Source organism: Motacilla alba, chromosome 9 (genome assembly GCF_015832195.1).
Source record: "Motacilla alba alba isolate MOTALB_02 chromosome 9, Motacilla_alba_V1.0_pri, whole genome shotgun sequence".
NCBI lineage: Eukaryota > Metazoa > Chordata > Aves > Passeriformes > Motacillidae > Motacilla > Motacilla alba.
Genome location: NC_052024.1, coordinates 1,406,632 through 1,421,802, shown reverse-complemented (window position 1 = coordinate 1,421,802; position 15,171 = coordinate 1,406,632). Strand labels below are relative to the sequence as shown.

Genomic DNA, 15,171 nt, shown 5'->3' with positions numbered 1-15,171 from the left:
TTGGCCAAACTCTCCAGGGTTAGAGCCATGTGCCACAGTGCATTAGCAGAGTCAGTCTGCCACTTGTCCAGCAATAGAGTGAGACCCTTGCTCTTGTAGGCACATCTCAGAGTGCTTGCACCTTTCCTCCACAGACCTGTTACCCTTCATGGTTGTCCTTTCTGGGGGGAGGAATCTTCAAGTGTAGACCTGCAGATAAAAGAGGAAATCACAGCAGGATGTGCTGGTAAAAGAATGGAGGAGGACTGAACAGGCTAGGAGTCATTTGGTTAAAAGACCTGGTGCAGCACTGAGTGCAAGCGTCTCCACACCCCACAAGAGGAATTGTAGGCACATGAAGGCTGAGGAACTGAGTGAGGGAGAGATGAGTGGCTGAAGTGTAGCTTTTGTAAGCCTGAACCAAAAAGGCAGTTTCTTTTCCTTTCCCCAAAGCTAAGATTTGTAGGCTTGCAGTTTACTCACCTGCCTCTGTGTGAGGAGCGCATGGATGCTGCTGTGTAACAAGGTTTGAAGTTTCTCAAAACAGCAGCAGGAGGTTGACCATCCTCTTCAAAGGCAAGACACAGAGCTAAGGTGTAACCAGCTTGCCTCCTTCATTTTGTGTGTCTTTTAAAAGATATTCTTACTTCTTGTGTGAATGCTGTTGCTACCTCTTTCAGCTCTTGGGTCACTCTTCACTTGCTGCCGTGCTCTTTGCTGTTGCTTGCTGCATCTCAGTTCCCCAGCATTAAACTCTCAGTCAGAAGGGTGACAGTTTGTCCTTTCTGAACCAGTCTGGTTTGAGCAGACAGATCTGGCTGCTGACTTCTGTGCCGTGTTTGACATTTTCCTTTTTTTTTTTTTTTTTTCATCTTTCCTATCTCTGTGTATTTTTCTGATGTCAGGTAGGTGTTATCACTTAAGCAAACTTTCTCTGGAGGATGTGCTCATGGCCAAGCTTACAGCGCTATGAAGAGAAAATACGTGCCTGACCTATGTGCTGTCAGTGTTACCTGCTCAGGGAGGAGGGTAACTGTGTGGTTGTACAGCTATGATAGGACTCTCCATGTGGCTTCTCCGACTTTGGACCGAGTTACAGCCACATTGTTATAGTGATTCTGTTCTCCATGCAGATCAGCCTGCAGTCATGGGTGATGTTCCCTCTGAATGGAGACCTCAGCTTAGGAAACTTCAGTTACAGGGAGAACAATATTGCTGCAGTTTTTAGAGGCTGAAGTTGACTCGAAAGGCAGCATTGATCTGGCTGCTGACCAGGGAAGAAGATGTTTTCCATGTGTGTAGTGCAGGAGTCTCTCATCTGGGTTTTCTAAACTGAGCAGCTCTGACTGCAGTCTGTTCACTTCAGAGACCATTGGATTGGAAGCCTGGTTTTCTTACATGTTTTTATTTGCACTTTGAATGGTTCAGTGCTGTTTTCAGTCTTGGTGACATCATTTAAACCTTCTTGTTAGTGGGGTGGCCTGATCACATTATCCTTTTAGCTTTCTGCAGGAGCTGTGCCTTATCTTGCCTTGCCCAGAGCTCTTACAAACATCAGGTATTGGACAAGCTGCCATTTGTTCTTGTTCTGGGCTGGCTTTTCTTGTGTTATAACTGGGAAAAGGAATGTGTTTGGGGCTTGGCTGCTTTTATTTTGGCTCTTACTGCTGATCAACCTCAGTCTGTTGCCAAAGTGAAGGAAACGGGATCTCCTGAATCTGACCTGTCGAAGCTAGTCTGTATTGAGTAATATCCCTTTGGCACACATGGCCAGTGGCCCTGAGTTTCTTAATAATTATTTTTAGATAATTTTCTGGCCAATCTCTGGGACATACATGAGGGTGGATGTTTTTAACAGTAGAGTGGAGTATCTTGTACATCTGTGTGCATAGAGAAAGATTAATGGATTGGTACTGACAGGAAGGCAAGACATTTGGGAACTCCAGATCTGAGAATATGCTTGTAGGCCTGCAAGCTTCATAGTCATTCTAAATGAAGAATTTATTTAATGTTGCCTCATTTATTTTCTCAGGCCTTGACTGGTTCATCATTACTGCTGCTTTTTTATGGCATGTTTTCCTGCAGTCTGACACAAGGCATTGATTTGCCCTGGGAAAGCAGTGACATCTTGCAAAAGCAAGGGCAGAAGTACGTGTGAGGGTGTGCTAATGTCATGCTGGAGGACACAGCTCCTTTCTGCAGAGCTGGCCAGAGTACCTTGTTCCTCCCAGCCCTTGTTTCCAGTTCTCCTGGGCTGGCTTCTTGCTGTCACAGAGAACACTCTGCTTTGGCTGCCTTTGCTGTTATTGGCACTAACAGTCTGCAGGGAGGAAGAGAAAGGAGATAGCACATCAGTGGAATGGAGGAAGGCTGTGGTGGGAAAGGAGAGCATGTTTAGATTGCAGGATGTTGACTGCTGGTAGCAGGAAAGAAGGAAATCATTGTGATATGGCAAATAAATGTACTAAGAGGATAGGGACTGTATGAACAAGATACTGTTACAGTCAGCTGGCTAAAGAAGAAATCAGGAAACCAATAGATCACTTGACTAATTAGGATCAAAACTCTGCACAAGACAAGTCAGTCATGTAGTAATTTAAATGAATTTTGCTATTTAGAAGGAATCAGTTGCTATTAAAATGAGCACTGAGGGTAAATGGGGAGCCAGATTCCTTCAGCAGACAGGTTAAGTGGCTGATAGCTAGCAGGCAGTGCCCAGAGCCAGCTCCAGTGGGTGGGAGGATACAGCCAACAGTGGCTGTGGAGGTGCTCCCCGCCTGGTTTCTTGTCCCTTTGCTTTTGTGCCTGTCACAGCTCTCTCGGGGTTCGTGTGCTTCTGCCAACACGCATGGCTATGGAAACAATGACATGAAAATAAAGTGCACGTGCTCCTCTCCATATCCCTGCCCCTTTGCAGTGCTCCATCCCACCTGTGCCCAGCTGAGGGGGTGGCTGGTGCCAGCTGCTGTGCCCCTTTTTGCACCTGGTGTCCACAGGCTGCAGGCAGATACTCACACCTGCAGCACGGCACACTCCAGCTGTCAGTGACCTAGATATTTTAGCTACTGTAAGGAAATTAAACCAGGCAGTGCATGTGGTCAAGGCCAAGGCCTAATCCCATAGAGTTAAGAACAGATGTGAGGAAACTTTTTGCTTTTGGAATAATTCCCACCTGGGCTGGCTGCAGCCTCCTTGTACTCTGGTTATTGGGGACAGCCATGCAGGCAGCCAGCTGCTGAGGCATCCAGGATGCTCAAGGACTAATTGGCTAGCTCATGATTAGATCTGTGGAGAAAATCAGGACAAATGGGAGCTGATTTATATGATTTATGATTTCAGTGTTTACAAGCTGTGCCTGTATGGGTTATGGCTTTGGGTGGGTGGGGAGGACGGGACTGTTTGATTAGGATTGTTTTCTTTCCACTGCAAACCTGGGTTACCCTTGGGTGTCCCAAGCAGTGGTGGTTACATCTCTCTATGTATAGAGAGAACTCTGTTTGAAGCTTTCCTTCTCATTGCTGCTCTCAGGAGATTCCAACCTCCCCTGCCTGAGCCATCCCCTCTCTGCTCTACAGAGGCAATGAGGGGCTTGGCTTGAGGCAGGATTGGCTGGGGATGCTGTAGTCTCTCATCTCTTGCACTGATGGTCTCAGCACTCTGAGCTGTGGCTGCCAGGGTTCCTGTTGCTGAGGAGAGACCACCCACCTGCAGGCCTTTTTTTGGGTTAAATGAAGGTTCTTGATCGATCCAGCTGTGTATTTGCATTAGGCTCTGCCTGGACTGTCCTGGTGACTGCTGGCAGCAGCTGGTGTTCCTTCTTCTGGTGTTGTAGTGCTGGGATCCTCACACAGGCTGGGTCACTCTGCAGCTCCTGTCCTTAGTGTTACTGGAGACGGATGGCAAACCTGGGAAAGCATTATGGCAGCTTCTCTTGTGACTCTCCACAAAGCCCTTTGCTGCTGGGCAGGACTAGCTTGGGTTGGAAGGGCATTTTTTGGGCTGTGTCCTTGCTGCACGCAGCAGGCCATGCTCAGTAACCAGCAGTGGGGTGGCTCTGGCCATTTGCAGGTGTGTTTTATTGCTTGGCTGCCTGCTAATTCGGATAATATACTGCATGTCATTGTATCTGTTGTTGTTTTCCAAGCTTGTAACTGTTGAAGAGCAGCAGTTCCTGAGGGAACCATTATATAACACTGGAATCTTAATTGTCTGGGATCCAGCACCATATCATGCAGAAATTCATGAGGTAAGGCTGAGTTTTTTGTAAATAAAATCAGATTCACATGCTTTGAAGTGCTTCTGTTAAACCACTTCCTCCTAGTGTGGGCCATCGCTCATTCCAAGGCCTTTCTTGTTTGCCTTTTTGTTTTATGGATATATCTGTGTGTACTTCTGTGAGTATCCCATGCATGAGTGCTTCTAAGAAAACACTTGCCTGCTTCTGATCCCTGTGAAGGGCCTCAGGCCAAGGATAATGGGTCACCACCTTTACTTTCCCATGGGCTGATGGCACAGGGAGGAGGTTACTGCTGGCTGCAGCAGTTGTCTCTTTATAGGATGATTTCCTCTCTGACAGTTAATCTAAGATTTGCTGATGGCTGATGCATGGATATTTCAGGCAGCAGTCAGCCATGGGATATACTTGATGCATTATGAATGGATTGGGAAACGCTCTGAAGGTCTGTGTCAGCTTTCACCTGTGGGTGTGCAATCCCCCTGGCAATTCACTTTTGATTTTGAATATAAAAAAGCATTGTTTGATATGTGATGAGCTCTGGAGGCTCACAGTGAAAGCAGGTAGGAGTGAATACTCCATTCTTTACTTTTATTTTAAATTCTGGCTGTAACTGAGAGGTCTTTGCATTCTTTCTTTGGCCTGCATTTCCTATTTTCTCACTGATATTTATTTCTGTGCCTGGTCCCACGGCTCCAGGAGGCCTAAGGGGCTATGGACAGCATGTTTAAGAGTCAGTAAAACCAGGATGGGCTATTTATAACATAGGCAAAAAAATCTCAAAATTACTTTAGGAAAACGTAAACCATTCCTAGTTTTTACTGGAAGGGGAAATGTAGGGATGCAAATCAGCTCAGCCTGGTTCAGGAAGCTGAGCTGGGAACACTTGCCTGCAGAATGTGCTGCTTGGTGTTGCAATGTGGAGAAGGATCTGAGTCTGGAGCATTTAAGGCAGAGTTCTCGACATTTTCTGCTGTTGGGGAGTGCAAAATGAAATTGCAAAATTGAATTACCATTTCCTTCGTTGAGGTTTGGGGTTTCCCTGCTCTGTTTACTGAGTCAGCTCATCACAGTGACCCAAGGGGGCAGTTAGTGAGGGTGTGCAGCAGGATCTGCTTCCCCAGCAGCAGCAGGTTCACTCATCCTTGTTTCCTGTTGGTTACAGTAGAGTGGGCCAGAAATAAAGAATCTGATCTCCTGTTTCTGTTTTGCAGTGGTACAGAAAACCAGATTACAACTTTTTTGAAAGCTATAAGGCGTATCGTAGAACACATCCAGAGCAGCCCTTCTATATCCTGAATCCCAAAATGCAGTGGCAACTCTGGGATATTCTGCAGGAGAATTCCCTGGAGCATATTCAGCCTAATCCACCATCATCAGGAATGCTTGGTAAGATAATTGCCCTCTAAACTTCTGGTTCAGTTTGCAGGCAGGAACTCTCCAAGATGCCTTCTTTCAAAGACAACTACAAATTTATGGTGCTTATCAGAATTATTTTTACAGTGTTTGTCCTGTGCCAAAATTTAAGCTTCCTGTCTTCAGAGCAGCAGCTCAGTTGTATTAAGTGCTTTTGCAGCACCCCTCTGAAACAGCAGTCAGAAACATGGTCCATTTCCAGGTGGAAACAGGAAAGCAGGCTGCAACACTGGGATGCTTTCTAGGATTTGTAGCTTCTAGTGCTAGAGCGCTTCCCACAGGGTGCATGAGGAAGGATGTGTCTCCTGCAGGCTCAGATCTGGTCAGGCAAATAAATCTGATTACTGTAAATGAATTCTAAGGGCGTGCCTGTTTCTTTTCCATATATTATTTATATATAAATATGTGTGTTTATGTGTATAAAGACTTACTGGGGGTGTGTGGAAGATCAGACTGAATAGTTGCCCTGAAAAGGTCAGTGATATGCTCTCCTCAGCAAAAGAACTCCTTTTTACATTCTGCTGTTGCAAAACAGTGGAGAGCAGCTCTCATGACCAGCTGAATGAAAAGGAGTGGCCCTCTGGACCCTCTGCCATGTGTTTGAAATCACAGCATTGATGTAGAGTCTTGTTTGCCACAGACTGTCCAACTGCTGTGCTTCCGCCCTTTGTCTGCTCCCACCTCTGTTCATTGCTGCTGGGGCACAGGCACTTTCTGTCTCTGTGTAAACAAAGTTGCTTCATGATTTTGCCAGGCCCGGCACCTATTAAATCATTGTATCATTGCTTGGATATGTGTAGAGCAGCTGTGTTACAGCACAGTCAATGACTTCAGCAGCAGAATTGTTAACTGGAGTTACGGGCTTGAAGACGCACATGTCAAACAGCAGTTCCTCCAGGCCTTAACTTTGGGCCAAGTCCTCTTGCTTTTTGCTTTGTAAAACAAATCACCTTGCCAAATTCAAGGGCATAGAAGAGTTCCAGTTTCCACCTCTGTGTTCCCTGGAAGCCCTGAGTGTGATCAGGATTTTTCATTTGAAAAAGTGGATGAAGACATGTTTAAAATATACTTTAGGTTCTTTCAATGTCTTACAGTTCCTCACGGTCCCTGCTGTCTCAGATACTGCATGAATTTTCTGTGATGTTACACACTGATTCAGTTTCTCTGGTATATTCTTGCTGTTTCTTGCACTTAGAAGAAAAGTAGCTGGTAACTATGGCTTCCATCTGATCTGGCTGTGCCCAGCACTGCCTGGTGTGATGTCCTTGGGTGAGAAGACACAGGAGGGCAGCACTGCTCTGCTCCGGGGAGCCTGAAGAGCTCTCAGGCTGCTCAGTCTCCTTGAGCATCTCCCAGCACTGGCCCTTCCATGTTCCCTGCACTCATGAGAGGCAGCTGGGACAAATGTGAAGGTCTCATCTCTGCTTATCCAGGCAGGTTTGAGATGTTCGGATCAGCTAATTGCAGTGCACGCTTGGCAGACACCCAAGTTTCCATGAAGGTCACAGATAATGGTTGCACTCTTAAAAATTGTCCTTTTGGCATGGCTGTCAGTGTAAACAATCTGCTGAAATCACGTTGATCACACGCTTGGCAAGGGAGGGCTTCAGAAAAGAGCCCTGTCTGGCCAGACTTGTTCTCTGCCCCTCTGCTCTGAACATTAATAATGGAAACCCTTGCCCTTGGAGCTGCCTGCTCCTTGCTGGCTGCCTGTCCCTCTGGAATGTTTAGTGCTGTCTCTGGTGTGACTGGGGTGCCTGCTCTCTGTCCCCCACAGGCATCGTGCTCATGATGACACTGTGTGACCAAGTGGACGTGTACGAATTCCTCCCTTCCAAGCGGCAGACCGACATCTGCCACTATTACCAGAAGTTCCACGACCACGCCTGCACCATGGGAGCCTACCACCCCCTCCTGTTTGAGAAGAACTTGGTGAAGCACATGAACCAGGGCACAGATGAGGACATCTACACTCACGGCAAAGTCACCCTGCCTGGCTTCCGAAAAGTGCAGTGCTGACAGATTGGTTTTACTGTGTTTAGTTTTCCTTGACTTTCAAAGCACTTTTTAAATCAGGGTTTGTCAGATATGTTAGGTCTAAGCACTGGTGTGTTTTGACAGCTCTTCCATGTAGCAAGGCTTGCTCTTAGGACTTTGTTGACCAACTCTGAGCTGTAAGGCTCACTGTGGTACAGCCACTGACCTGCATGAGTCACTGCAATAAATGGACTCGCAGTGAAGCCAGGCTCTTGCAGCACGTGGATACCTCTGGCTTCATCTCAGCCGATGACGGGGTAGGGGAGGCACAGCAGAGGCTTTCTAAGCAGAGATTGCACAAGTCAGGATCATACAATGAACATAGTTTGGTTTGCTTCAAAGGGGCTGTGACAACCAAAACCCTGGGCCATTGGGAAACATGAAAAATCGTTTAAAATTTGTTCCCATAGTCAGGGGCTCTTCAGATTAGGGATGATTTATGGAAATGCTGTCAAGCTGTGTAATGATAAGTGACACTTCTAATCCAAAATATTTGATTTTATAAACAGTCTGTGAACTTCCTTCCAAATTGTAAGACTTCTGAAACCACTCAGGTGACATTTTTGGCAAAGGAAGAGGAAAGCAATTTATAATCCAGTGAATCTTGCAAGACTTTTTAATCTTCTTACTTTTTTTTAATAATTTAAAATAAATTTCAGTAATCATTTACTTTTCCAGTACAGTGCTTGGCTTGGTACAGAAGAACCCTTATGATCAGAAAGGTTTTGGGAAGATGCTCCAAGGCACAAATGGGAGAACGCACTGAAGTCGGTGCCTTTGTCCAGCTCTCTGCTGCTCTACCTTTGCAATTGTTGAATTACTTGCTGTACCCATTAACACAAACACCACAGAGCTGCTGCTAGATGACTTCCAGCCCTCTGCACACCAACAGAGGGGATCTCTTGACTGCTGTGTGCTTTTCTGCATAGGTGGGGAGCAGGTTTGCCACTTCCATGCTTCAGGAATGGTGGGGAGTGAGAGCATGCTCTGCTTCTCATGCTGAAACACAGAGCTGAGAAGGGCAGCTTCTTCTGTTCCAGGGACTCCTGTGGCAGCAAGGTGGAAGGGGGGTAGCTCTGCAATCTCAGGGTGTTGGTGAGAACACCTTCCCCATCTTCTGTACTTGTGTGTTTCATCAGGTCTGTAAAGAAAACTTTCTCCTGTTTTGAATAAATTCTGTGAAGTCATTGGCCTGGTTTTGGTGAGTGGTAAATGTCTCGTCCCATGGCCCTGGGGATTTGTACCAGCCTTGTGCCATTGCAGGCACGGCTGCTCCCTGCTCTTTCAGGGAGCCCTCAGCTTCTGCCCTGCTGCTCCTCCAGCTTGGGGCTGCCTTTCTGCGCCCCCGTCTCTTGGGATGGACTGGATCTGTCAGTGTTCACAAATTTCATACAGGCACAAAGGTCCAGGTCCTTGCACCACTCTCAGGAGCACCACATTTCCACTAGGACAGGAGTGCAAGGAAGGCAGCTTGGAAAGCATTCCTTTTCACTGTCGGGGGAGGAGGGAGCTTACAGAGGAAAAGCCATGAGGGGTTGCTTGGGAGAGCCGCAGTAATCCTTGCCCCGTCTCCACTCTTGGGTTTTGACAGCCCTACCTCTCTGTTCCTTGGATCTGCCACAGCAATTTGCCTTCTTACTGTGTTTACTTGAGATTCAAATAACTTCTGACTTTTTTTCATAGGCTGTTTCATCTGTTAATTCTCACAACATTATTTTCCCCCAACTCCCCCACTGTGGTGACCAGCCCAGCCACCCTCCCTGGCTTGGACTGTGGGATGGAAGGATGGGATGTGGCTTCTGGGAAGCCAGCACAGTCTGCCTGCTGCTCACCCTGGCTCCCAAACCCACCTGCTCGCCTGCAGGGCTCCTACAAGGAGACAAAATGCCCAACAGCTTCCCCAGATCTCTCAGAACCCTCGGTTACTTAGGGGTAATAGTCTTGCACTGAGCTTGGAATTTCAGATGTTATGCTAACAGTTTTAGCTACAATCCAACATGGGATTCATTTACAGTCTAAACAGTTTTACAGGAGTTATGACAGAGCTTAAAATAAGCCAGTGGTAACCATCTTTCTTTTCCTTTTTTTCTCTGCCTAGATTGAAATCTAGTATAAAGTGCAAGTGATGACAGATCTGGTATTGAGAAGAGCCAGGTGTAAGCTAGTGGGCAGTAATAGCTAGATTGTAACAAAATCTTGTCTGCCTGTAGTCTTCACCACTTCCAGAGTGAACAGCTTTCTGTCCATGTAGAAAGGGAGACAGGAGCAACACTGCCCTTTCCAGTTAGCCCCTGAAGGACTAAGGACTGGGAAGGATGCTCTGTAATTACATGGGAAAGCTGGAAAATATTTCCAGCTGGAACCTGCTTTTACCCCTCTTTGGCTTTGCATTTTTAGAGAGCCATGGACATAGGTCGGAAGAGATTGTCTGGCCAGACCAGAGGCCAGAGGAGGTGAGTGCCACTGTCAGCAGTTGGGGGCTGGACAAGGAAGTGTTTGGGTGATGCAGAAGGAATGACCGTATGTTACTGGCAGGGGAACGCTGGACTTCGTTGTCATTAAAGATTTTTCATTGTCTGGGCTGACAAAGCTGCCTGTGGGTTTTTGAGGTTTGCATTCACTAAAGAAAAGAGGGAGAAGTCCCAGAAATTTGAACAGTATGCACCTGAGCCAACACACCCATCCTAGGTGCTCTAAGAAGAATGGAGTGGGTGAGTGGGAACTCGACCTGACAACACACAGTAAATCAGCAGTGATGGTTAAAGAGATACATGTGGTACTCCCTGAAAAGAAACAGGAGCTGCCCCAGCCTTTGTTTCTGTGCTTGCAGGCAGCTGAAGGTGTGGGCACAGGCACAATGGCTCATCCTCCTCTGCTCCTGCCCAGGGCTGTGGGTGTCTGATTTCACTTGTGAATTGTACCAACCTGGCAGGGAAACTGCAGCACTTGCAGCGGGTGATGATACAAGGCACAGTATGGAAGCATCAGGCTTCACTTTGGAGCAGATAATTGGTGTGCCTGGCTATCCATACCTTAGTTCCTCTCCCTGTGCATTGATAGGAGAGGTGAAAGTTGGAGTTTTGGGGTTACCTGGTTCAGCAGGCCATCCCCTGCAGCTTGTCAGCTCCCTGGGAAATGCTGGGAGCAAGCTGAGACTCAGCTGGCTTTGTGCCCCACTCCAGAAGGAGCTACAGATCCTTTTTGAAGACAGAACTTGAAAGGAAAAGGATGTGCTTATTTCTAGCTTGGTTTTGGAAGTGCAGATGAAGGTGAAAGTGTGTCTCTCTCAGCTCTAAGCAAACTGCTGCTTCTCTTTTGGTCCTAAACTCAGTGAGCTGCTAAACAGCCTTGTCTTGTGAAAGGTCTGGAAAATGGCCTCAATGCACAGGAGCACTGCAGGGGGATCTGGTGTCTAATGCTGTGGCTGTGTTCCAGGGGTCCCAGGACGAGGGAAGAGATGAGAATCTTGACTCCAAGTTTCAGAAGGCTGATGTATTATATTATGATAAATATTATATTAAAAATGCCACACTAAAACTATACTAAAAGGATAGAGAGAAAGGATTCATCAGAAGGAAAGAATAGAAAGAAATGAATGGCAAAGGCTCGTGATTCTCAAGGAGTCTGACCCAGCTGCATTTTTGATTGGTCATTAATTAGAAACAACCAGCATGTGCCAATCAAAGATGCACCTGTTGCATTCCACAGCAGCAGATAATTATTGTTTTTCTTTTCCTCTGAGGCTTCTCAGCTTCTCAGGAGAAAAAATCCTGGCAAAGGGATTTTTCAGAAAATATCATGGCGACATAATGCTTGGATCCTGTCAGGCTCACCTTCTGGGCTGTTTTGGCCGTGGTGTGCAAGGCTTCTTTCAGGGGATTGTTCTGGAGGGTTGCCAACATAGCACCCTCCCACTGAGAGGGGAAGGAGCCCTTCCAGGGGCCAGCCTTGGCACCTCTCACCTTCCACACAAGTCCTGTGAAATACTTCCCTCTGTAGGTAGGTGGCTCCTGCAGCTCCTCATCCTCCAGGATGTCACTTCTGCAGGGGTTTGTGTCTCCAAGTTTTGCAAGGGTTTGCATCTGTGTGTTCATTTGGTTGCAGTTAGCTTGTAGCTTCACGTGTGATAAAGGGAGCAGGTAATTTAAAGTGCATCTTTTGACAGCCAGGTGGACGTGAAGCTTCATGCTCTTCAACTAACTTGTGTTCAGTGTACAATGAAGAAGACTAACTTAGGGAGAAAATTTAAGCAGTGAGTATTTGGAAAAAATAAAAAACTCCTCAGTTCAAGATATGTTTTAGGAAGATACATGGATGCTTGCAAAAGCAGAATGGAAGATGAGCAGGGAAAATCAGGCATGACAGACAGTTTGAAAAAGTGTTTGTTTAGTGCAATTTGTTCCAAATAAGTCTCTTAAAGCCAGAGAAGGGCAGGAGCAGAGGGAGTGGACTGAAAGTGGTTGGGAGTGAGTGACTTCTGGCAGAAGTTGGATCTCTTGGAGCAGAAACAGACACTTCCCAAACCCCAGTGAGTTTAGCTTGCTGCTTCCGTCCAGGTCTGAGTGTGCTGCTGGTTTTGGATGTCAGTGTGCATGGAAAGCTGTGCCCGTGGGAACAAAACCAACTTGGAATGTCTTTATTTCCATTCCTGCAAATACTTTGCAGTGTTTTTCCTGCCGGCCCTGGCATCCTTTACAAAAACAACAGCGAGGTGCTTCCATGGACAGCACTGGCTCTAACCTGTGACAAACAAAAGGGTCCTTGTAACAGGGGGATTAAATCTGCCAAACCTTGGCTAATCCTGCTCCAGGACAGCTCTGCTGGGTGTTATCTCCTGTTCCAACTCCTTGCAGTTCTCACAGAGCCCTCCACTGGTGCTTACCTCATACCACTCAGGTGATGCTGAAATGCCCTGGGTCATTTCAGGTCTATAAATGTCACTTGTCAAAATGGAGAATAGCTGATCTTTCTCTGGGAGTTAAAGACAAATGGCATGCAGGTGGAACTATGGTGGAAGTGGTACCAGCATTTGTAGCACTCATTTCATTTCCCAAAAGAAAATAAAAATGACTAATATGTGTGAAAGTAGGCTGTATTTCATTAAAAGCCATTTTCAGGTATATCCAGCAGCATAAAAATAGGAAAACAGAATTGCAGGCTCGGTGTGTAGTTTATATACTACAAAATCACTGTTATTTATGGTGCCTGAAGTATTAGATAAACACTAATTTTAACCAGTATACAGAGGGGGAACTGCCTTAGTTTTCTCCTGCTCAGCTGAGTGCTCCACACCCATTCAGAAAGACAAATGGCTGTATTACCATGTAAAATACTCCTAAAAAATTGGAAGCTGATCTTTAACTGGGATAAGGCACTTAAGTGTCCTCCCATCAAGGAAGCTATAAATCATTGTCATTAATTGAGAATCTGTCTCCCCTCTCAGCTGCCTGTTTTTTCCTTGGGTATTAAGGAAGACATTATCCTACTTGACTCGTTCTTGGTTTACCAAAGATACATTAAAGGCACACATTCCTTAAGTAAGTATGTGGGAGGGGGCATTTGCACTGGAATTTAGGAAAAAGGCTGAGCAAATGATTAAGGCTGGACCTCCAGTGCCTGGGACAAAGTGCAGAGCAGCTTCTTGCTAGGGAAACAGGGTTTTATAGGGAATTTGGAAGATGCTGTCTTGTCCCAGGTGCCAGTTTAAGGCTGTTTGTTTGGGATGTGTGAACCAGGACTGACGCCAAAGAGTTTCTCAAGAGAAACAGCAAAGAAAAATTGTTTTGTTAGAACTGAGATGCTCAAAGCAGTTTTGACAAGAAGCAACTTAATCTTGTTGAACTGTCCTGGCAGATAATTTGAGTCTGACCAGGCTTATTGTGACCCATAGGTTAGATAAACTCTTTTCTTATTTTTAATAAGAGTTATAATTTGCATAAATAAGATATGCAATCTCTTATTTGTTTTTCTTTCCTGCTTCCAGTTCTAGACCTTGTTTATGCAGGGAGATTGGTGAGTGACTGGGACAAGGAGATGGAGATTTGGCTGTGACACAAGGTAATTGTGTGGGTAAGTTGTGTATCCTGGCAGCAGCCTGAGCTCCCTGTGTCCAGCTGGGTTCTGGAGGTGCCACACGTGTGGGGTGCTGTAAGTGCCCCATCATTTCAAAACCACTGCAGCCTTGCTCAATTGGCTTTGAAGGCTGAGCTCTCCCAGAGAGCCTGAGCTGTTTTTGAGCTCACCTCACAGATGAGTTGTTGCCTCTGAGCTTCTCTACTGGTCTCGTGTGGAGGTCAGAGGTGTCCCTGTGCCCCACAGTGCCCCTGCTCTGGGTCATTCTACCCCCAGATGGAGGTGACACAGCTGTAGCTGGCAGTGGCTGCTTTGCGTTCCACCATCTGACTGCCCTGCTGGTGAGGGATGCAAAAGAAGAGCCATAAAACGAGTATGTTTCCATAAACTGAGCCCACACAGTCATTGCTGGATGGACTTGTCACTGCTGGGACCCTGGGGTGAGGTGGGGTGCTCTGGGCAAACCTGCCCTGCAGCAATGCCAGCCTCTGTGTTTCTCACTAGCATGGAACTCAGAAACTTTCCCTGCGTGACAGAGCAATGAAACCATCTCCTCCCTGGCTGTGTCCTCCAAGGAAGGAAGGAGGTCTCTGCAGACCTCAGCTCTTGACATGTGTAATGGAAAATTCTGATTGTCTCCAGCTTAACTTTACACTTTTAGTTGATAAAGAAATATAATGATGGTGCTATAATGCAGCACTGTCATATGTGGCAGAGAATGGAAAACATAGCAAGTGAGTAGCCTAGCAGTGGTGGTATGTGTCAACATGGAAGTGGTGCGTGAAGAAATCAGATATTTTTACCACTGTTTGCCATAAAATGAGCAGTACAGGAAATAGTTTTAAGCTTGGTTAATTTTCAGTTCTCTTGAATAACTATTAATATTAAAGCTTGTGTTGCCCCCTGCTCCCCCCTTTCTGTCCAGCCCTGTCACCCCAGGGGTGGCAATGGCCATGCTGGCACCCAGATTCCTGCTCCATGGAGGAGCTGTGTCCCCCCACTGCACCTTCCCCTGCCCCAGAAAGTCTCCAAGGGCTGGAAAGGGACTGTGGTGGCTGTGGGTTTCTCCTTTATGAAACCTCTGTGCTTCTCCTTTCTGCAAGCTGCATGTACCTGTGGTCTGATCCCATCCCTGTTCTCTCTCCATCCCTTCCTGGGAGCAGATGGTTTCTGCAGAGCTGTGCTTGATATTTCCATAGCCTCAGCATGACATGGGTGCTTTCATTCACTAATCTGCCAGTGTAAGCAGTAAAGCATCTTTGGAAAGGCTGATGCACAGATTAAAAGCAGCTGAGCTATCCCATCACCTGAAGTCATGCTTTGTTTTTCTGCAAAGTGAGATTTGTCAGCAGGCTTAAATTCCCTCTGTGCCCAGCTGTCACTGTGTGTGTATGGGGGGGTGGCATTCTTACAGGGGAGCTGCTTAGAGAAAA

The 15,171-nt window shown here is 46.5% G+C and overlaps 1 protein-coding gene across 6 annotated transcripts in view; it reads left to right on the top strand.

Moving 5' to 3' along the window:
* The window catches only part of ST6GAL1 (ST6 beta-galactoside alpha-2,6-sialyltransferase 1), a 43,011-nt gene extending 34,150 nt beyond the window's left edge, over positions 1-8,861 (top strand). For all 6 annotated transcript variants that reach the window (XM_038145600.1, XM_038145597.1, XM_038145598.1 and 3 more), the window contains 3 exons: positions 4,124-4,225; positions 5,428-5,602; positions 7,407-8,861. In XM_038145600.1, the coding sequence (XP_038001528.1) occupies positions 4,124-4,225; positions 5,428-5,602; positions 7,407-7,648 (519 nt within the window). In that variant the 3' untranslated portion in view covers positions 7,649-8,861. The remainder of the gene's footprint in view (positions 1-4,123; positions 4,226-5,427; positions 5,603-7,406) is intronic.
* The last annotated feature ends 6,310 nt before the right edge of the window (positions 8,862-15,171 follow it).